The sequence below is a fragment of the Oryctolagus cuniculus genome, chromosome 3 (assembly GCF_964237555.1).
Source record: "Oryctolagus cuniculus chromosome 3, mOryCun1.1, whole genome shotgun sequence".
NCBI classification, from domain to species: Eukaryota; Metazoa; Chordata; class Mammalia; order Lagomorpha; family Leporidae; genus Oryctolagus; species Oryctolagus cuniculus.
In genome coordinates this window covers 101,203,357-101,226,542 of record NC_091434.1, presented here as the reverse complement: position 1 = coordinate 101,226,542, position 23,186 = coordinate 101,203,357, and the positions used below count along the sequence as shown (strand labels likewise).

Below are 23,186 nucleotides of genomic sequence, written 5' to 3'. Positions count from 1 at the left end.
TCTGCTGTGACAAAGACTTTTCATTTGTCCTTTGCTCACAAGTACTCTTTTACATGAAACATGTAATTGTTTAATAGCCTAATTTCAGTGAGTGAATGCTTTTCTCTCAATGGTATTTTTCAATAGAATATAAGAGTTGCAACTTTGAAGTGCATATTGAGGGTCTGACAATCGAATTCATGCTTAAAGAAAAAGAGAGTCTAGGTTCTTTCTGAAGTGTCATTGCTATGCAATATTCAATAATGCAATTGCAAATGGACTCACCCCGGCAATGTATCCCTTCATCATCACCGTCAGAGCAGTCCAAGATGCCATCACACAACTGGGATAAATGAACACACTTGTTGGAACCAAGGCAAGCAACGTGATTCAAGGGGCACTTGATTTCTACTGCCTCAGGACCTGCAAAAAACAAGAACAAAACAAGAGGGTAAGAGTGGTATGTGTTAGCTTCATGTTTTATATACTCAAACTGTTAGACACAATAGCATTCATTTATATAACAAAATTATAGAATATAGATCAATGACATCAAAATTAGCCCATGTGATTAAAAATCTAATTTTTAATAACTATATGAGACATGAAATACTGTACTTTTTAAAAATCTTTCATTAAAACCGCAAATACTCTTTTCAATCACTAAAGTAGCATAATTTTTGACAGGAAGTCTGGTTTGAGTCATTGTTCTGCAAGTTAGGCAAGGAATTTAAATTCCTTGAGTGTCAATTTCCTCATCTGTGAAATATGAATAATAACAATTTCTTGCCAGGAATCCTGTACAATTATATAAGGTAATATGAACAGAAAAGTTTCAATGGAATTTAGATGAAGTTTGTCAATCTAAAAGTTATTTTAAGATTTATTTAAAAGCCAGAGAGAGAGAGAGAGAAAGAGGGAGATCTTCGATCTGCTTGTTCACTCCCCAAAAACCACAACGACCAGGGCTGGGCCAGGCCAAAGCTGGGACAAAGACTTTTCATTTGTCCTTTGCTCACAAGTACTCTTTGACATGAAACATGTAATTGTTTAATAGTCTAACTTCAGTGAGTGAATGCTTTTCTCTCAATGGTATTTTTCAATAGAATATAAGAGTTGCAACTTTTTTTTAAAACTTTTATTTAATGAATATAAATTTCCAAAGTACAGCTTATGGATTACAATGGCTTCCCCCCCATAACGTCCCTCCCACCCGCAACCCTCCCCTTTCCCACTCCCTCTCCCCTTCCATTCACATCAAGATTCATTTTTGTTTCTCTTTATATACAGAAGATCAGTTTAGCATACATTAAGTAAAGATTTCAACAGTTTGCTCCCACACAGAAACATAAAGTGAAAAATACTGTTTGAGTACTAGTTATAGCATTAAATCTCAATGTACAGCACACTAAGGACAAAGATCCTACATGAGGAGTAAGTGCACAGTGACTCCTGTTGCAACTTTGAAGTGTAACTGGAACTCTACCAGAGTCTACAACATGGGAGGCAGTAACCAAAGACTTGGGCCATCTTGCACTGCTTTTCCAGGCACATTAGCATAGAGCTGGATATGAAGTAGAACAGACAGCAAGGACTCTAGTGAGCTCTCATATGGGATGCTGGCATCCCAGGTGATGGCCTAATTTGCTACACCACAATGCTTGCTTCAAAAAAAGTTATTTTACTTTTAATCTGTTCTTTAAGAATATGAAGAATAGCTAGTTGTAATATTATTTATATATGAGTTAATTTAATTTTTTACTGAACAATGATAATTCAATGAAATTGATAAAGTGTTTTTAAAAAGCAGTCTTACTGAGTGTAACTGCTGGTGGTATAAACATGTTTACATCACAGTGTATACCCAAGCCTCCTAACTGAACCTTTGAAGATGACAAACCTGGAAAATAACAGTCTTTGTCTTTTCTCAAAGTTCATGAAATCCAAATCTTTATCAAACATTCAAATTGCATGCCATATGTCTGAATTTCAGATTGCTAAATCCCAAATCTATCCATATTTCTACAAGCACTATCCAAGTTCCCCATGTGAATCTTAGTGGAATCCATTTCTCCTAAGTCTAAAGTGCGGATTTCAATATGGCTACAGTAATGTTAACTTTATTTAGATAATTATAACACCCGAATTCTATAGTCAGCCATACAAAGGTTTTAATTATAGCTCTGTCACTACCATGGGATATTAACATAATCGGTGAGACAAAAGGGTAGGATTCTTTTGCATGTCAACTCATTTTTAGTTTTTTGAAGATTTATTTACTTTCATTAATATAAAGAGAACAGAAATAAAGACCTTAGATACAATTCTTAGAATATAAGTACTCCCCCCACCATTCTCCTTTCCTTGACCTTCGTTTCTTCCTTTTATAAGTTTCTGAGTTCATTTTTGATTTACTTTTTAATCAAAGGCTTAATCTCCAAGAGCTCATCAAGCAGAAAGACAGTTGTTCAGCAGGAACATGGACAAGGGCTACAAATAGCAAATAAATCCCAACAAAATTATTAACTGAAAATTATTGAACACTGTCAGACACAGGCTGAGAGCAGGAATTCAATATATGTTCCTGACCTAATAAATGTGTCTTAGTAGTAGTAGAGTGGTTAGACTCTGGAGTAAGATTGCTAAGTAACACCCTGGCCCCACCACTTAAATGTTGAATGGCCTGAGCACATTATACACCATCTTTGTACTTCACAGGGTTATGGTGAGACTGCATCAAAAGCTTTTAGCATAGCACCTGTAAGCACTCGATAAATAGTTGGTATTATCGTAGTTAAGTGCAATATTTCCCAAGAAACTGAGTTGCCTTTTGGTAAACACTCATACTGGATAAATTTCTTTTCTGTTTCAAAGTCCCAAAGGGGGGAAAAAAAAACAGCTCAAAATTTCATGTTTTACTTTCACTATTGAGTTGAGGCAAACCAATAATAATGAAGTAGTCAATGTAATGTGTTCTAGCATACACAAAGTTAGAACTGCAGAACAGACTGAGGTGCTAGAATTGGAAAAATAAAACCAGCAAAAATACAAGCAAAATGGAACAAAATAACTAGAACTGTTAAAAGTAATACTTTTTTGAAACACCATACAAAATAATAATTAAAAGCCTAAGGGATATTGTTTCCTGTTAAAACAGCTTTCACGCTTGTGTTTTGAAGGATTTGAAACAAATTTTTATGATATAGCATCACTAGTTGAAGTGCTGTCACTAACAGTTTTCTCTGTACTTTTTCACATACATTGATATAATTTTTACTATATAGAGCTTTTAGTTTTGTTAAATATCCATCACTGCAGAAGCACAATTTACAGTACCATGTTTCCTTGAGTATCAATACTTCTAGATATACATAATTGTTTCTATGTATTACATAATATGTACACACATATTTTTTAATTCCAATTACAAGAGAAAAATGTAACAATTCACTCAAAGGTTTTGACTATTTAGTCTTCTATTTGTAAGATTAACACAAAATCATTTAAAATAAAATTTAAAAATATAAATTAATCTTGAGAATCTATGCATTTCTATGATCACAAGAATAAAGGAGTTGTTTGTAAAATTAATTGGCTGATTCTTAAAAATGTAAAAAACATGCAGTCTTGCGTTAGTGTCAAAATAATGCTTAGGCAAGTTATATTTAGACTACTCTGTAAGAAGTCTAAAAATAAACCACACAAAGACTGCTTCATGAACCTGGGGGAGGTTTCAAGTTTTAGATGACTCCACAATTCTTACAAACAGTAAGTTTTCTTAAAAAGTTTGACATGCACCAGCTCAAATAAGATTTTTCACTTTTAAAATCAAGTAGATGATGAACACGATAATAGAGGTGAAATACACACCAAGACCTACAAGATTGGTGCAACTACTGAGATTTTCAGAAAATATGAAAAATGCTTAGATTCCGCAAAAGAAATGTGTAGAATAACTAGATAATTCCTAACAGTAACATGTAAAAAAAAAAGAGAAACTCAGGAGAATCAAAAAGTTGGTTTATATTTTTAATAGACTAGCCACTGTAGTCACCTATGTCTTTGATTTAAATATATATTTATATATAAATATATATTATATAATATATTTCTAGAATATATTATAATATTATATATTTATATATATATAAGCTTGGTTTCCAATACTACTGGGTAGCCCGTAAGACAGCTGGACCATGACTAGAGAGATACCACCTTAACCAGTCCTTCCCAAATTTTCATATCAAGGCACATTAAGATAATGACAATATTTGTAAAATACACTGAAGTAAATAGCAGAAATTATTAGGCCTGGCGAATTCAGCTCATAGTTGAGGGACTCAGTATTTCAAACCCATTAGAGTAATGCTAGGCTATTTCAGTCGAAAAACTCTGCTAAAACCAGTATTTATTGCTCTTTCTGGAAAATGGGAACAGACAAGAGGATTTGAGAAATACAATGGGTGTCCCTATCAAAATTTCCCCCAGAAACCTGCTAATATGGGTAGAGGCTGCATGAATTCCCGAGATTATGTTGATTCTTTTGATCAAGACTTTTAGGTATTCAAAATAGTTCACCAACAGAGATCATGCACATGGCTTAGTAAGAACACAGAGCCTCCCTTGCATGCCTGCCATTATGTCCTTAGCTGCTCAGTTATGAGGACTTGGGGAACCTGGAATGAGGACAGAGTTGACAAGTACAAATAGTACAAAGCTACTTCAAAACTTTAATAAACACAGCAGTGCTAATGAGACTGTCACCTCAGATTTCAGTGATGCGCATTCAGAAAACATTCCCAAGGGCACAGGAGGGTAAACCACTGCTCTGGACACCTGCTTCCCATATTAGAGTCCCAGTTCAAGTCCCGGCTACTCCAAGTTTCTGATCTAGCTTCCTAATGATGTGCTGAGGAAGCAGCAGATGATGCCTCAAGTAGGTTGTTTCTGCCACCCTCTTTGCAGACTTTGATAGAATTACTGGCTTCACTTCAACCTGTCTCAGCTTTGTCTGTTGTGGGCATTTGTGAAGTGAACCAAAAGTTGGAAGATCAGTCTTTGTCACTGTGCCTTTGAAATAAATTTCTAAAATCTGTTATAAAAAAAAATTCCAGTCCCTAAAATCTAATTTTGACCTACCCGAGATAGCAGAATTAAAACGTAGTAACTTTTAAAACTCCATTATTAGAGGGACTTAAAACACAAGAATAGTATTTATACTTTAAAATTATTTATGGGGTGCCAGTGCTGTGGCTCAGCAGGTTAAAGCCATGGCCTTCAGCACCAGCATCTCATATGGCTTCTGGTTCGATTCCTGGAAGCTGCACTTCCAATCCAGCTCATGCTAACATACGTGGGAAAGCAGTGGAGGATGGCCCAAGTACTTGGGCCCCTGTACCCATGTGAGACCCAGAAGAAGCTCTTGGCTCCAGGCTTCAGCCTGGCACAACACTGGCTGCATTGGCCATTTGGGAAGTGAATCAGTGAATGAAAGACCCGTCTCTCTTTTTAAGTCTTCTTTTTTTTTTAAAACTTTTATTTAATGAATATAAATTTCCAAAGTACAGCTTATGGATTACAATGGCTTCCCCCACATACCGTCCCTCCCACCCACAACCTTCCCCTTTCCCACTCCCTCTCCCCTTCCATTCACATCAAGATTCATTTTCGATTCTCTTAATATACAGAAGATCAGTTTAGCATACATTAAGTAAAGATTTCAACAGTTTGCTCCCACACAGAAACATAAAGTGAAAAATAATAGATGATTTTTTAAATGATGATGAAATCAGATCAGACCTATTGTCATGTTTAATCCCAGTGAGAGTCAAGTCAAGTTGGGAATTGATAATTTCTTTCTTTCTTTCTTTCTTTTTTTTTTTTTTTTACAGAAGATCAGTTTAGTATACATTAAGTAAAGATTTCAACAGTTTGCACCCCCATAGAAACACAAAGTGAAAAATACTGTTTGAATACTCGTTATAGCATTAAATCTCAATGTACAGCACACTAAGAACAAAGATCCCACATGAGGAGTAAGTGCACAGTGACTCCTGTTGTTGACTTAACAAATTGACACTCTTGTTTATGGCATCAGTAATCACCCTAGGCTCTTGTCATGAGCTGCCAAGGCTATGGAAGCCCCCTGAGTTCACTGTAAGTCTTCCTTTCAAATAAATAAAATACATCCTTAAAATTATTTATGGGCCTTACTTAATAAGTTGAAAGGGCTTCTTTCTTAAACTAAACCTTTTACACAAAAGTCTTTTATGATAATGCAAGGGTGGCCATATGGCTCACCCATATCCTTTTGAATGGTTACATTATTTTCTCTAAATATACAGCAAACATTTTCCTTTGTCAGTAATAAGATGTAAGAAAAGATATAAGTCTCATCAAATGCATTTTCTGGTTAAGCTAACTGAAATAGTGTGTTCTATTAAAAAAGGGGAGATTTTTCTTCTAATATAATAGAAGATACAGTCAAACATCTGTACTCATCACAATATCATCATAGCATAAATAGCATTGCTCCTCCCTAGCCTGTCCACCTATCCACCTGTCCACCTCACATTGTGATCTATTCAACTTTTGTGTTTTTTTCACTATCAAGAATTGCATCTTGGTTGTATTTCCCATTTTTATCTTTCCAGCGTTTCAAAATTCTCCATATGTTATCTCATCCAATTTTTTTTTTTTTTGACAGGCAGAGTGGACAGTGAGAGAGAGAGAGAGAAAGGTCTTCCTTTTGCTGTTGCTTCACCCTCCAATGGCCGCCGCGGCCAGCATGCTGCGGCCGGCGCACCGCGCTGATCCGATGGCAGGAGCCAGGAGCCAGGTGCTTTTCCTGGTCTCCCATGGGGTGCAGGGCCCAAGCACCTGGGCCATCCTCCACTGCACTCCCTGGCCACAGCAGAGAGCTGGCCTGGAAGAGGGGCAACGGGGACAGAATCCGGCGCCCAGACCGGGACTAGAACCCGGTGTGCCGGCACCGCAAGGCAGAGGATTAGCCTAGTGAGCCGCGGCGCCGGCCTATCTCATCCAATTTTTTTAACCAACACATCAGAATAAAGTTCCTTTGAAGGACTGAATTTTCCCTCAAACTGCATTACTTTTTACCTACATTAAAAATAAGCAAAAAAAAAAAAAAAAAAAAAAACCCAAAAACCCAAACCTTACTATTGAAATTTCATCAAACCTAGATTGCACCTGCTGCATTCTCTCATTCCCTTTTAGGTCTGCTTCCAACATTCTGCTGACTTGTTCTTTTCAGGGTCTCTGTGGTCTGCTTGCAGTGAAGCCCAAGTGACACAAAGTATTTGAAAAGCTGAGAAGATTTTCTGTCTCTTACACTCATTCTCTACTATTCTTTCTCATGCCCTGTAGACTCTAGACACATTACTCTTGGTTTTCACACCATTCTATAGACATTGTATCATCAACTTCCTTGCCTCTTCTGTCTGGGAAACATATAATGATCCCTGAATAGGGTGCTGTCTTTTTCCCACAAAGCTTTCTGACTTTTGCAAAAGTTATGGTCCTTTAAAAAACTTGTCTATATTATTTCAAGTATTTTCAACATTAGACCATGAAATATCTTTTATTAGTGGTTATTTCTCACACCTATTTCTCTGTAATTCAAATTCCTAGCATGATGCCTTGAGATAGAATTGGTGTTCAATATACAAGTACAGTTGTGCAAATGTACAGCACACGTAAACTCCTGATTACTTCCTGTTTCTTGCTGACATGCTGGAAGTTTCCATAACCACAAGCAATGCAGTCTCAGAACAGGTTTGACAAAACCTGCTTTCATCTCATCACCACTCTCAATATTGTAAGAGTCTGCAAAAGCTGGCCACAACCAACAAAACTGTGGCATGATTTTATTTTCTAATTGAAACTTAGTTAGCATTACTTATTTATCTTCAATATTTATATTCTATTTCAGTTTCATCTTTCATAAAGTATCATCTTCCATATCTCTAAGCTATAGAAATTTTATTCATACTTCTGGAATTTTCTTTATGCAATACCATCAACTGGAAAGTAAGCCTCTTTTCTCTTTTCCCAACAAAATCCTTCAAGGTCAGCCTCAAATCCTGGCCTCTCCATTAAATTCTCTTTATGAAGACTTGCATAGCATAGTGGAACACATAGAAGGCTTAAAGACTAAAACCCTGAAATGCAATTTTCTCTGCTACTTGATACACAATCATGAATGAGACTCTTCTTCCATATTTGAAAAATGGAATAACAGCATCTAACTTACACAAATATTGTAAGGAGCAAGTGATTTATCATTGGGACACACTAGGTCAGTGGGAGATTTTTGCAGATGTCACTGCTTACATTTTGTTCTATGAACTTACCTTGTTTACAGCTCAGTTTTTTTTTTTTTTGGTTTTTTTTTGTTTTGTTTTTTTTTACAAGCAGAGTGGACAGTGAGAGAGAGAGACAGAGAGAAAGGTCTTCCTTTGCCGTTGGTTCACCCTCCAATGGCCGCCGCGGCCGGCGCGCTGCAGCCGGCGCACGGCACTGATCCGATGGCAGGAGCCAGGAGCCAGGTGCTTCTCCTGGTCTCCCATGGGGTGCAGGGCCCAAGCACTTGGGCCATCCTCCACTGCACTCCTTGGCCACAGCAGAGAGCTGGCCTGGAAGAGGGCCAACCGGGACAGAATCCGGCGCCCCAACCGGGACTAGAACCCAGTGTGCCGGCGCCGCTAGGCGGAGGATTAGCCTAGTGAGCCGCGGCGCCGGCCTACAGCTCAGTTTTACTTTTTAATTAGATACGTCTCTGCATGGTTTATGAACTGTCTCATATATGAAGGTTTTCATGTATTTCTTGAGGCCAAAATCTTTCATTTAATAATTTTCCTCTTCTACTTTATAATATTAGGTAACAAAATGTAGTAAGAAAAAATACCATTGTAACAAGTTGGTACAAAATCAACAACATTAATTTGCTAGGTAAAATGATTACCCAAAATCAGAGTATTTTCAAAATTCAGAAATTTAAAATTATGGGATTTCATTTGGTTATCTATGATTCTGAAAACTGATATAGTTTGAGGAATTATTTGAGAGTTAGTTTTTAGTAAAGTACTATTTAAAATACTGAATAAAAAGATAATTTCTATTTTTTAAGTTTTATTGAACCATTTATTATTTACTTGAAAGGCAAGTAAAGAAAGTGGAAGAGCCTGGGTAAGACAGTGAGAGATGGTCTATCTACTGTGTCCCTCCCGACATGCTCTCAACAGCCAGCATTGAACAAGGTCAAAGCTAGGAGACAGGAATTTCTGGGTTTCCCACTTGGATCATGATCTGCTGGCTCCCAGCATGCATTAGCAGAATGCGAAGGTAGGATTTTATCCCAGGCATTCTGACACAGGATGTAGGTTTCCCAGTTAGCAATATAATATTCTGAGTCATAATTCCTACCCAAGATTATTCCCATTGACAGGCTACCTCAAAAAGCTTGGCTTCTGAACATATAATCTTTTCAGAAAATTCCCTTTATTAAATTGAAGATACTATAACTCTTAAAAATATGGCAAGTTTCTTCTTTCAAAAAGATTTACCCATTCATGTATTTGACAGGCAAAGTGACATGGGGAAAGAAAGAGGAAGAGGAAGAGAGAGAGAGAGACAGAGACAGAGACAGATCATTCTTCCATGCTCTGGTTCAATTCACAAATAGTCACAACTGCCGGCAGGGATCTAGGGAGAAAGCAGGATTCTGGAACTCCATCCAGGTCTCCCATATTGGTGGCAAGAGTCCTAATACCTGGGACCCTTTACCTTCCCAGGCACACTAGTAGGGAGCTGGATGGGAAGCAGAGCATCCAGGACTCAAACTAACACTCCAATATGCGATACCGGCATAGCAAGCAGAAGCTCAACCCACTATGCACAATGCTGGCCCCAAGAAGTTTCTTAAAGTTAACTTTCCTTGAACTACTTAGGAGCACTTAAAAAAATTAATTATTTTATATGAAAGGCAGGGGATATAGAGGAATAGATAGAGATGGAGAGAGATTTTCCATTTGCTGGATCACTCCCCAAATAACTACAATAGACAGGGTTAAGCCACATCAAAGCAAGAAATCCAAAACTCCATCCTCATCTCCCACATAGGTAGCAAGTGTGCAAACACTTGGTCCATCATCTTCTGTCACCAAATATGCATTAGAAGAAAGCTGGATTTGAAATGGAACAGCTGGGACTTAAACCTACCACATCTGATTTGGGATGTGAGTGTCCTAAGCAGCGGTTTAACCAACTGTGCCACAATGCCCACTTGAGGACCAAGTTTTTAGTGTTGTTATAACCCAGTTACATTTAACATTTCAGGAATTCTATTTACTGAATGTAAATACTTAATCTTGTATTTATTTTTTTAAAGAATGTTTTTCACATATAATCCGGTCAAATATCTTGGGTACATTACAGAAAATCATTTTCAGTATTTTTTTTTTTTTTTTGAGGAAAAGAGAAAGAGCACAAATGCTCCAATCTGCTGGATCATCTCCAAATGCTTCCAACTGCTGAGACCCTAAGCTGAGAGCCTAACATGTAACCAAGGTTTCCCACAGAGGTAGCAGGAATCCAACACCTGAGCCATCATCACTACATTCCAGGGTCCACATCTGTGGGAAGTTGCAATCAGTAGCTGGAGCCAAAGACTGAACCCAAGCACTGTAATACAAACTCAGAAGTCCCAACCATTGTTCAACCACCAGGCCTCTCTTTAGAGGGAAAAATAATTCCTAGGCAGCTAAGTATCTGGAAGTAGTGTGGCATAACAGCTACTGTAATTATCACCACTGTTAAAACAGTTACAGCAATCTAAGTCACATCAAAAATGTAAAGCATGTGAACAATATTATTAGCTCCATGTTGTTTGGGAAAATTAACACATCATGGATATATACCAAATATTGTAGATCTATCCACTTAACATTAAAGTTGACACTGGATCTCACTATATCAACACAAAGTAATGCCATTTTCTTACAACAATGCTTATTTCATGATATCTTTCTTTTATTAATGCACAATTTAGTGTTGCATGTGAGCTTCTTTACTAACAAAATATTAATTTTAGAATAAGAGATTTATAGTATTTAAAATCCAATTTAAATATAGTATTTAAAATCCAATTCAAATTGGATTTATGAACTTCAGCTTCTAACCAGAAGAATATTAAATTTGCAGCATTTGTTAGAACAATGTATGTTACACTTGAGGATACATGAACATGAAGAAGAATCTCTAAAGAGTCTTATGTAGTCAATCTAATAGTAGCCCACTCAAATAATTTCTGTGTAAAACAGGTTCTAGTAATGGTTTTGGTGCTTACATTATTTCAAATGGGTGTTGTGAAGATTCAGGAACTGGAAGATTGTAAAGGTGATTGATTTTGTCCAGCTGCACCACCCTTAAGCCATCTCCGACATCTGTCCTATTTTTTAAAGCCCCGAGGAAAGAGATTTTCAGCTTTGGTAATTTGTTTCAAGGTTGAAAAATCCTTTCTCTTTAGTTTTTACTCTTTAAAAATCTATGCGTAGGAAAATTCATTGCATTTAACATACCAAACAGTATTTAGGTATCTAATACATGAAAACGACGCCTGGTCACTTAAGGCGTTGTGCCATGGTAAAGCAATTCTGTCCTAACCAAAATGTTTAGGGCATGAATAAATAGATGACTAGCTCAGACTCCTACAGAAGTTTCTGGATCACAACAGGAAACACAGTTATGTTAATATACAGAGGTATGTGTGGTGTGTGCATGTGTGTGATTTCTGCTAACTTTAGAGTATATTGAGTCACTTTTATCATTTCAATTGATAATTGGCGTCTGAATCCAACTAACACAGGTTAAGTCATAACACTGTCACACACAGAAATGGTAAACACTTTAGGACAAGCATCGTGACAAAGCAGGTTAAGTAGCCACTTGCAATGCCAACATCCCATATCAAAGTGCCCATTCGATTCCTGGCTGCTTCGTTACAGATCCAGTTCCCTGCAAATGTACCTGAGAAGTCAACAGAAGATGGCCCAAGTCCTTGGGCCCCTGACACCCACATGGGAAACATGATGGAGTTCCTGGCTCGTGACTATGCCTTATACCATTCCTAGCTGTTTGCAGTCATCTGCAGGATGAACCAATCAATGGAAGATCCGCCCCACCTCCAACCCCACCCCATTCTTTCTGAGCCTCTGCTTTACAATTCAAAAAAAAAAAAAAAAAAAAAAAAAAAAAAGATGTGGAAACACTTGGAATTCAGACAAAACTGGCAAATGAGACATCATATATGGATGTATTCAAGTATTGTCATTAACCATGGTCTGAGAAACACGAAATTTATCAGGCCTATGGACTGCCTTGTTTTCTGACCATTTGTGATTAGTATAAAGAAGAAAATAAATAAATGAAATCACTGTTTCATGATTGACTGACATTGCAGCACTCTTGTTCATTAAACCCAATGCTAGTGCAGGGAAATCAGCCTACATGATCTAAAAATCAGTGTTTAATTAGGTGGTGCCAATACTCTATGTTCCTTTCCTTGTATTCTTTACAAGCTTGTATGTAAGCTTAACACCCCACACTTAGTTAAAAGCTCCAGAAATTCCTTTGGCCCCTCTTTCCACCTCCTTCTGCCTAGGTTAAAATCCACTAGTTTCTATTTTTAAATCTGGTAGAGACCTGCTGTTTGGCAGCAAATTTGATAAATTATGTTCTCTCACAGGTAATGTATTTGCATTAAACAAGATTCTCATAGAGACAATGGATGGACTCTGAAGGCTGGAATTACAGGCCCTCTGTGAAAAGAACACTATTACTTTTGTTTGAGAGAAGGGAATTAATTGAATGATTCTCATATCACACTTCTTGGGGATAGTTTTGCTGATTTATAAATTTGGCCCTGACTTCTCTTTTTTAAATGAATGAACACACATTTAATCAATGAATCGGAAAGAAGGTGCTCTTCTATCTTTAATTTTCAAAACTCCTACTGAGTCCTCAAGGAACAAAACACATACAGCAGTCATTACTAAAAGCTCTTCTGTAAGGCAAAGATTTACCCAATTTGCAGGTAAAATAGCTAAGCAAGCAGAAGCTGTAATGCTCCAATTGGGAACATCATCCTTCTGAAACACAGAATAGAAGATAAGTGTTCTCTCTCTAAAGCCAATGTTTTTTCCTCTTGTTCTCTGGGGTCACTTTCCCTATGGCACCCAGGTGACAGCTCCTGATTGCCGTTCTGCCTTGCAGAGCACCTGGGAAGTCTGCCCAGTCAGAAGCAGAGATGACTCCCTGGTAGGAAGCATGTGCAAGGGCTGACGCCTGACAGGAAAAGACAAGCCAGAATCAGATAGCACCACATCTCTCTCTGAGGGACGGGGTCTTAGTGCTACAAAGGGGCATTGAATGAGAGCAGCCAACTGGCTCGTTCATGTGTCAGACAGCCGAGAGTCATTCCATCTTTGAGTCCACAAATGTGTTAGAGATTGTTTCTGAGCCAAACGCTATGCACACAGAGGAATTGCTATTGGCGACTCGTAAGAGGGATTTTTTTCTGAGAAATTTGTAAAAGAGAATTATTTTTTCCCAGTCTCTTCTAAAGATGAAGATAATTAAAGGTCAGATGCAGGTCCCAATTAAAGCCTAAAAACCAAAGACAGATTAGGATTATGTGATTAATGCAACAAAGGATCCTGGCAGTCCATTGGCTAAGTATCATAGTCAAAATGGTGCTCAACATGCGAGTCATTACCAAGTCCTGAGATGCACTCTTCAGTCTTCTTCAAAAACAAAAACAAGAAAAACAATTGATTACTAAATATATAGGAAGTCAAATTTAGTAAATACTCTAATTCCTCATTCTCAGATTAAGAAAAAATGAAGATAGTTTAAAAAAAAAATAGGCAGAGTTAGACAGTGAGAGAGAGAGAGAGAGAGACAGAGAGAAAGGTCTTCCTTCCGTTGGTTTACTCCCCAAATGGCCGCTACTGCTGTCGTGCTGCACTGATCCAAAGCCAGGAGCCAGGTGCTTCCTCCTGTTCTCCCATGCAGGTGCAAGGCCCAAGCACTTGGGCCATCCTCCACTGCACTCCCGGGCCACAGCAGAGAGCTGGACTGGAAGAGGAGCAACCAGGACAGAACCGGTGCCCCAACCAGGACTAGAACCCGGGGTGCCGGCGCCGCAGGCGGAGGATTAGCCTAGTGAGGTGCAACGTCGGCCATAAATGAAGATACTTTGATAACACACAGAGCACATTTGTGAGAAATTAGCTCTTCACCCTCATGTATACAAGAAATCTAAAAATCTAAAATCTAAAAAATGGAAAATCTTTTGATTTCATAGATCTCCTTCTGAAGACAGCATTAAATTTTACATACTTTCTTAGAGAGAAGTTTATGATCAAATGTCCTGGATTCACTGTGGCATGCAGATGTATAAAAGGGTCTTTTCTGATTCCACTGGCACAGATACCGAAATAAAAGTTATCTAACAGGAATTGCTCACTCTTGATTCCATTTGAAGAAAAAAACCTCTCTGGTATCTGCTTGGATTGAGTAAGGGAAAAATGGAGCTTAGAGAAGAAGATATACATATATGCCTTGCCTCACTCCATCCTATTATCAGAAGGAAGTCAAAGTTGTATGTGAAAATAAACAATTGTTTGAAAAACCTGATTGGTGTACAAATAGTACCACAGTGAGAGGCGAGTTAGAGCATGTATCTTTCACTGGAACAACTGTGGTATAAAATACAATAATTTTTATTTGAGTCAATTTATACTTAAGAAAGGAATGTTAAACAGCCCAATTTAAAGGCCATAGAATGGCACAAACATTCTTAAATGTAACATGGGTAGAATATATTCATTGGATTTTTAGTCCAAAAGCAAAATGCTTTTGCTGATGAAAGATATTCTTCAAAATGTATTTTGCATGGCATTCAAAATTATGTTAACTCTGAAAATAATTTTATGATGTACTTATAATGAAAACAAACTGTTCCTTATTGCATTCTGTAAAAGAAGCATTATATTAATAGGATAATTGCTGTATATTGAGTACTTCCTCTATTCCAAGCACTGTGGTAAGCACACAATGTCCATTATCTTATTAAATCCTCACAAGAACATCATGAGTTAGGCATTATAATTGCTATTACATAGATGAGGAAATTGGAAATTGAGGAGGTTAAATACCTTCTTCAAGGTCACAGACTTATAATTCTGTTATTTGAATTCAGATCTCTTACATCTTCCAAACCTGACATTTTACTGTATTATATTGCATTACAATCTGAGAAAAAGGCAATGCATTGTATATGTTACTGTCTGTCTTCCTATCTTATTTGTCAACTAGACTACAAAAGAATCTTAAAGAAAAGGTTAGTGGCCAGTGCTGTGGCACAGCGAGTTGCAGCCCCAGCCCGCAGAACTGGCATCCCATATGGACCCTGGTTCTAGTCCCAGCTGCTCCATTTCCGATCCAGCTCTGTGCTGTGGCCTGGGAAAGCAGTAGAAGATGGCTCAAGTCCTTGGGCCCCTGCACCCTGCTCTCTCTCTTTCTCTCTCTCTCTCTACCTCTCTCTAGCACTGTGTTTCAAATAAATCTTTAAAAAATAGTAAGAAAAGGGAAGAAAATCACACTAGACATCAAGATTGCAAAGCCATGTCAATATTTAACCAACTCTTACAGTCAAGGTGATTCCAAAATATTTAGCTACAGTTTAAATACTCTGTAAAGGCTACAGCTTCTATCATAATCTATTAGAAAGCAACTTGAGGAAAATACTGGCCAGTGGTGCTTGACTCCTGATCTCCCTCAGTGTGACCATCCCCAATTCCCTATGTCTAGGCCTGTTTGATGAGGGAGAGCTGGGTAAAGACCAGAGTTGACAGGTGGGATACATGACAGATTGATTGACAGATCAATAATTTGAGGGACACCAGGATATCCTTCATGCTCTGCCTACATCTTTCTGATGGAGGACAAGGTTATTTGAAGGGTCCTACAAGGGCACTGGGTATGCAAAGTAGAACCATTTCAGTAGTTTTCCACCAGTTTGTTAACTCACATATACCAGCTAAATACGTTATGCATTATTTTCAGCAAATCCCACAAGTTTTGCCTTGATGACAGAATATTTACTGTGACCCTAAATTGCACTCAGTGAATAGATATTTTTCAGTAGTGTACATTGATAAAGTAAAACTCAACTTTCAACTGACTCCATTGCACAAAAGCCTTCCTTTAGCCTTTTAATCAGTCTATTGTCATGTGTTCCTTTGCAGTTTGGTGGGCCATCCTCTGAGATCAAGCTGACTGGCCACATGACAGGTGCTACTTCTCCCTGGTGAAATCCTGCTAGTTCTGCCATTTGGCACAGCTGCTGTGCCTGGTTAGCTCAGCAGGTTGGAGCCCAGCATGAGAGATGCCAACGTCACAGGTCCAAATGCCATATGGTACAATGATTTCCTTTCTGTTTTTCAGCCACAGATTTTATCTCCAAACATCTGCCACCCACATAGCCTCTTCATGCTAAAACTGACACGGGGAAAGTCAGTATCCATGAAGCAACACAAAACTCTAAGAAGAACTAAGGTCACTTATAATCAATTGCATATTAAAAAAGACAAAGTCTTAACTAGGTTTGAGTTCAACGTGCCAATACTAAACACCAGCCAGATTCTCCCCGGGAGACTGAAAGCAATCACTACAGGGCCTTTAAGTGTGCTCATAGAACTGCTTCAGTTCATTAAATAGCACCTCGGCTCCCTGGTTTAAATAGAGCTGAATGTCTCCAGTTTATGTGGACAATGAAATAACTGCTAAATAAACAGTATTCAGTGAATAGTGAATCAGCAAGAGGTTTCTCTTGCCTCATAGGAATCATCTACTGACAAAAGTCACTTTCCTCCAAATTTTATAAAGCAGTAACTTCTTTCACAACTTACTATATATGGGCAACTGTATAGGCTCAAGGATAATACAGAAAACCACAAGACTCAGATTTAAATACATACATATAGTCAATTGTAATACTATTAAGAGTGTTAATGACACTAAGCTATTAAAGGATATCGGAATGACCTAGAAAAAAATTAATGAACTAGAGAGATCTATTATTTGGATACTGGAGAGGAATTCTTTACATTTATGGCCAATTCTAATGATTTATATGATTTTAATATCCCCTTGAAAACATCCTTGACTCATGAGGAAAAACAAAACAGCTACAGTAAAAGGAATTTGCTAATTACCCAGGTTGAGGATTACAAAAAAGAAGGAAAATAAATGAAACTCATATCAGCCAAATATATCAAGTAGATGTCTACTTTATCATTCCCTTATGTTTAAAGGACTCTAATGCTGGTCAACTTCACATTGAATTCTGTTTTACAGTAAATACTGTTGTAACAAGATTTTACTGAGTTTCCTCTCTTCCACAACATATTTTTCATCAGATACATTTGCAAACAAAACCACCGCATTGCTTTCATTTAATTTGCCCTTTATGACCCTTCTGCCCATGATAATGAGCCAAACAATGGTCAGTAGGATCTGAAACAGGAAGGTTGAGGAAAAGCAAGAGAAATGTACAGAATGCAAAATAAGGCTTTGGGGAACAGAAGAGACCCCCTTTATATCTAGCTCTAAATTCTCTTGTCATGGTTTTTCATATCCTGGCTTTTGAAATGGGTCTTTTCCATAGATGTCTGTACAAGTCCATGCAAAGGAAAATTCTGAAAACCATATTTTTTCTACTTTTAAGTCCCATGATTATTTAGTTTGTTCAGTAAATTAATTCACTTGTCAATACAATACCATTACTTCATGGAGACTGATCAAAATATCAGTGAAGACTCTCTTTTTGTAGATTTGAAAGTCCACATACCCCCCAGTTTTGTAAAATGGAAAACAATATTCTGCTACAAGCAAAATTCTTATCATTGCAGGAAAACAGATGAATTCTTTGCTGCAGCGTTTTTCTTGTAACTCCAGCTCTGTTCTCACGATAGAAGTATCTGATGAAATTGATAAATGATGGTAATTAATGTTAAACAGCACAGTATTTAAGAAAGAATAGTCCATAGAATTTAAGGATATTTTTAATATATAAAATTGTCATGGAAATACTGTTTAATCTTTATAGTATTTTGTGAAAACTAAGAGACATCTCAAAGCTTCTGCCAATAGAAAAGCTTCTAATTACCCTTGGTTAGTAACAGTTTTGATGTTGTATACTGAGGTACATGAAGAGTTCTATCTTTTTTTGATATTATTCCGCATATTTCACCATGTTACTATTGCAATTTAGTTTCTGTACTTATCGTGAACATTTTGCAACATTTCATAGTAAGCATTGGTCAAGGCCACATTCCGAGACACAGTATACACAATGCTTCTTAAACCTAACCCACAAGTGCATCACATCCAGACGTTTTTAAAGTGCAAATTGGCATGAGTAGTTCATGGATGAGGCTGAGACTCTGCATTTTTATTAGTATCAAGCATTGCCAGGGATGTTACTGCATGGACCACACTTTGAGTAGCAATGTTTCAAATCCAGGGCCCATTTTCTGGAAATACTCCTACGTTCAGTTAAATAGAATTTTAAACCAATGGAGCATCTAATTTTATTCAAGGACAAATTAAACACAAAATTACCTTAAACATATAGAAATATACAGTTTTAATATTTTTGTGCACATTAATATATTAGCACATTCTAGAAATGCTAATCTGTGACAAGTTCCTAGAAATGAGTTTGTCTTTGGAACAACATATGAAATCATATGTAAAGAGAAGTCTTCTAACCATAGACAAGGATCTTATATCAACTAGAAGAAGATAAGGGGGAAAATTCCTGAATTATAGAAAAGGAGAAGTTTCTATAGAAAATGAAGAATTATGAAAAAAGCCCAGGAGTTCTGTGGTTTTTTTTCCCCAAAACTGAGAATTGATGACATGAAAGTGCAAATACAAAAGTGGTGATATGCCAGATCTGACAGCCCGGTTAACATTGTGCTGGACATTTCTCCATTTACTGTGTATTATCACAGGGGAAGAATGAACCGCCTTAACAGCAGTGAGTCACAACTTATGCTAAGGCAGAAGACTAATTTCCATTTTACTTGTAACTGCTTATATAACTATACATGTTTAAATCTATACTCACATACAATATCTCCATATTTATTTGCCTTCTGTATACTACCTGCATTTCCCCACTTATTTTCTGAAGATGTATTTCTGAGAGCCCTAAATGTGTTTTTATCTCTGGGAAACTGGCACTAAGGACCTCTCAAAATATTTATACTTTCTTTGGATCCCACTACTTTCGCTTCTCTGTATTTGCAATCATTTATAATTCTCCCACTGTATGTAATAACCAGACTGTCTTTAATTTAAAAAAAAAAATTAAGAGATATTTAGGTTTAATCCACTCAATACATTGACAGCAACTTCGTGTTCTAGTTCACAGCTATAAAATAAAATAGAATGCAGCACGGAAGCGCTGGGACTGGCTCTGATGCCACGTGTTAGTGAGAGCTGAGAGCAGAGGGAAGGGTCTGAGCTTAATGTAAGGAGATCAGAGGAGAAGCACTGCAAGGTGTTCCCTCTCAGTAATTTCCCCTTTTGATTCTACAGCTACAAAAATGCTTAAAGAGTCAACAATCTGCCTACTAAATCTGAAGAATAGTCAATCTATGAAAAAGTTACACAACACTGAAGAACGAAAAAGTCGATAAATGTGAAGGTTTTCAATTTGGCCAGGAATGCTGAAATTTACTCTATATTTAAAATATTTTACTTTTATGAAAACAAATTAATAGAACAAAAGACAAACATTTAGGGAGTATATTAACTGATCTTTTTATGAATGTTTGCAAAAGTAAAACATTTTGTTGTACTAACAAAGTAGTACAACAAAAGAACTATCTTTTAGACTTAAAAAGTCTAATTGGCTGAAATCACTTGTTTTAGGGCCTAAAAAAAAGGGAAAATTTGATTATCTCAGTACTAGCTGTATCTCTGTAATAGTAGTTGATAATAAGACACAATAAAGTACTAAATGCTAGGGGGTAATTTATGACCTAATAAAAAAACATCACTGGATGGCTGAAATTGCTGAAAAGACATAATGGAAGAGCATAGAGTCCTCTTTTTAAATGGAATATTCCATTCATCTGAAATTAACATCCTCATCTATAGCATTTCAACATCCTGTTCAATGTACAAGATGCTGAGGGGTAAAGTCCCAGGCGTTTAAAAGCCATCACATTTTGGCCAAGTTTCTGAGCAATACAGTTCTATAGGCACAATTCTGGGCCTGTTTCTTTCAAGACTTTTTTGATATGAGTTTTAAGACACTGTCATTTTGAAATATAAATTCTTATATTTAAGTTCCATACCTGGTAAAACAACTTTGGACAATGGTGTCTCTTTATATCCTTCACTGTCTATCATGGCATCGGGAAACTGCTGGGAAAATAAATGTTCATCAGAGATTTAGTCCCTTCAAAGAGGCAAAATCATGCCTCGAACCTCAACCCTCATCCAGCAGACGAGTGTCATCCTGGCTGGCTTTTAGAGCAACTGCATAACAGCTCATGTCTTTTCAGTCATTCTGTGGAAATAAACCACCTCTCTATACTTGAGTTAACCAATTGTCACAGACATTCTCTGCATGTCTAACTTTGAATAGTAAAACTCTTCTATGTGTTTTTGTTGTAAATTCCCTAAAGCTTCCTTTGGCTCAGTTAGGCAAATACCACACTAATCTATTCCATCTAGACCCTCATTTCTTTAGTCCAAGAGCAAAGCCATTATTACTCAAATAAATTCCATGTTCAGCAACGTAGCCTGTCATGCATTCATGTCTCTGCTGTTGTCTCAGGGCTAACAGAAGAGAATGTATTGTTAAATCCAGAAAAATAGCTTTGCTTTGAAAATCGTAGAGCTAGCATTCATTAAATAATGCCCCCATGTATCAGGCATCACCAGTCTTACAGGACAGTCACAGAAGTAAAATGTCTTGCTTAAAGCCACAGTTATTGTTTGATGAAGTCAAGAATTAAACACAAGCTTTCTAGCTTGAGGGTCCCCACAATCACCTACTATAATCTTCCATCTATGAAACCATGAGGTGGAGTAGAGTCTTTTCCCTATGATCTTTTGCTCTCTTGTTGGCGTTGACTGTCTGGTTCTTTGTACTTCACATCTCATGTTATTTGTCCAGTCATAGTGGGATTTTTGTTGTTGTTGTTTAGCTTTACATGTGATTTCTTTATTCCAACTTAATATTTTATTTAGGTTTTCTTTGAGTTAATGTATTTTTAGTTTATATTTATAGTCAAAGGCTATTGGTTCTACTAAATAAAGAATTGAACAAATAAAAAGCACTTGATTTTAATTCTTCCTGCCTTCTCCTTGGAAGGTTCTTGATATCCCTGTGATAAGAAGTCAGAGTTCTGCTCAATTCACAATAAGCAAGTTATGGAATCAACCCAGATGTCCATCAACTGATAACAGGATAAGGAAATTGTGGTATAAATACACAATAGAATACTACTTAGCCATTAAAAGGAATGAAATCCCGTATTTTGGAAAAAAAAAAAAAAAGGATGCATTTAGAGACCATTATGCTTAGTGAAATAAGCTAGTCCCTAAAGGACAAATATATTTTTCTGTGATTTTTGGTAATTAATATATAGAAAACCATGTGATATATACTGGTGAAGGTGACATTTTGAGATTTGATTATTGTTGATAACCCTTGTCTATACTCCTAAGGAACAGTGGCTTTTCTACTTAACACCTGTTGAATTCTTTATTTAGTGGAGGACTAAGCTTGTGATTATAAAGTAAATTTAAAGTATGTCATTGCAAAAATTAAAAGAAAAGGAAGAAAGGAAGAAAAAGGGATGGAGAGTGATAGCAAGGGATGGTGAACTGAGAAGTATCTTTATGTCCTAAAAACTGTATAAATGAGATACATAAAATTTGTCCCCTCTATAAGAAAAAATAATGACAAAAAATCAGGAATCAGCTATGAGTATGTTATTATCATTAATAATTTAAATGAGGACTCACAAGTCACAGTTTTAAAATTCACAAATTAATAAAAAAGGAAACATATCTAATACTGGGAACATTAAAATTTGATTATTTTAAGCCAAACGATTGTTGGGAAAAATAACAAAGAATAATAATCAATTTGGAATAAAAAATAAAATGTAGAAAATTTGTTAGTACTGAGCATTAAGCTGCCTTAATCTATGTAAATTTTATATTCAACTTCTTTTATTACTAGGAAAGATAAAGTACCTCCTCTTTTTTTCAGAACACTTTTAGAGTTGAAGAGAACAGGACTACACCACCTTAAAATATGACACTTTGTCAAATGATTATCTGAGTTCTAAGCATTCAAAAAGCAACAAGTGCAAAAGGAATTCTGACTTCCCTTCTGTCTGGAAACAGCACATATTGTATGGTGTGAAGGCATCCCTATTCTCTGCTGCATCAGGAAGAGAATGCCTCCTAATCACTGGGAGTGACAACTCATCACTGGAGAAACACCTACATAAGTCTGAATTTAAATAAAGAAAAAAATTATTAAAATAGCCCTTACATTTTATTATTAGCTTCCCCATTTATGTACTCTCCCATATTTTCCAATCCTGAAGCCCGTATCACTCTACCTTTGTCTTATCATTGCTAATTTATCATGAATTGTTGAAATTATATGAAACCCCCAAACACAACCACTAATTTGGATTTTCACTTTTCTCTATAAAACTCCTGAAGTCAAAATAAGCCTTTCTCCTGCTAATACATCTTCTGTTACTTTCATTTGCAGGTTCTAGTCATTCAACAGAACAGCTTAGTGTTGTCTCCCCTACAAAGTACTAGGAACTATTACTTTTTTTTTAAAATCGACCAATGTTTTAAACTCCATAGAAGGCAAATAAAATGGGTAGAGTCAGAAAAATATGCTGTAAATAAATGGTTGGAAAACTGAGAAAGAGCTTGCCAGCAGAGAAAAATGTAAAAAGAAGATTGTAGTCAGGGTAAAGTATATGAAGGAGTCATAGTAGAAGAGGGATTTAACCAGTTCTTTAGAATTTCAAATGAAAATGATTTTTAAATTCATAGTAAGGAAAGAC

General features: G+C 36.7%; 1 protein-coding gene across 9 annotated transcripts in view; it reads right to left on the bottom strand.

Moving 5' to 3' along the window:
* The window catches only part of LRP1B (LDL receptor related protein 1B), a 2,140,503-nt gene that overhangs the window by 1,417,927 nt on the left and 699,390 nt on the right, over positions 1–23,186 (bottom strand). For all 9 annotated transcript variants that reach the window (XR_007920674.2, XM_051849575.2, XM_051849574.2 and 6 more), the window contains one exon: positions 265–402. Coding sequence is in view for 8 of the 9 variants with exons in the window: in XM_051849575.2 (XP_051705535.2) it covers positions 265–402 (138 nt within the window). In the remaining variant the exon portion in view is untranslated. The remainder of the gene's footprint in view (positions 1–264; positions 403–23,186) is intronic.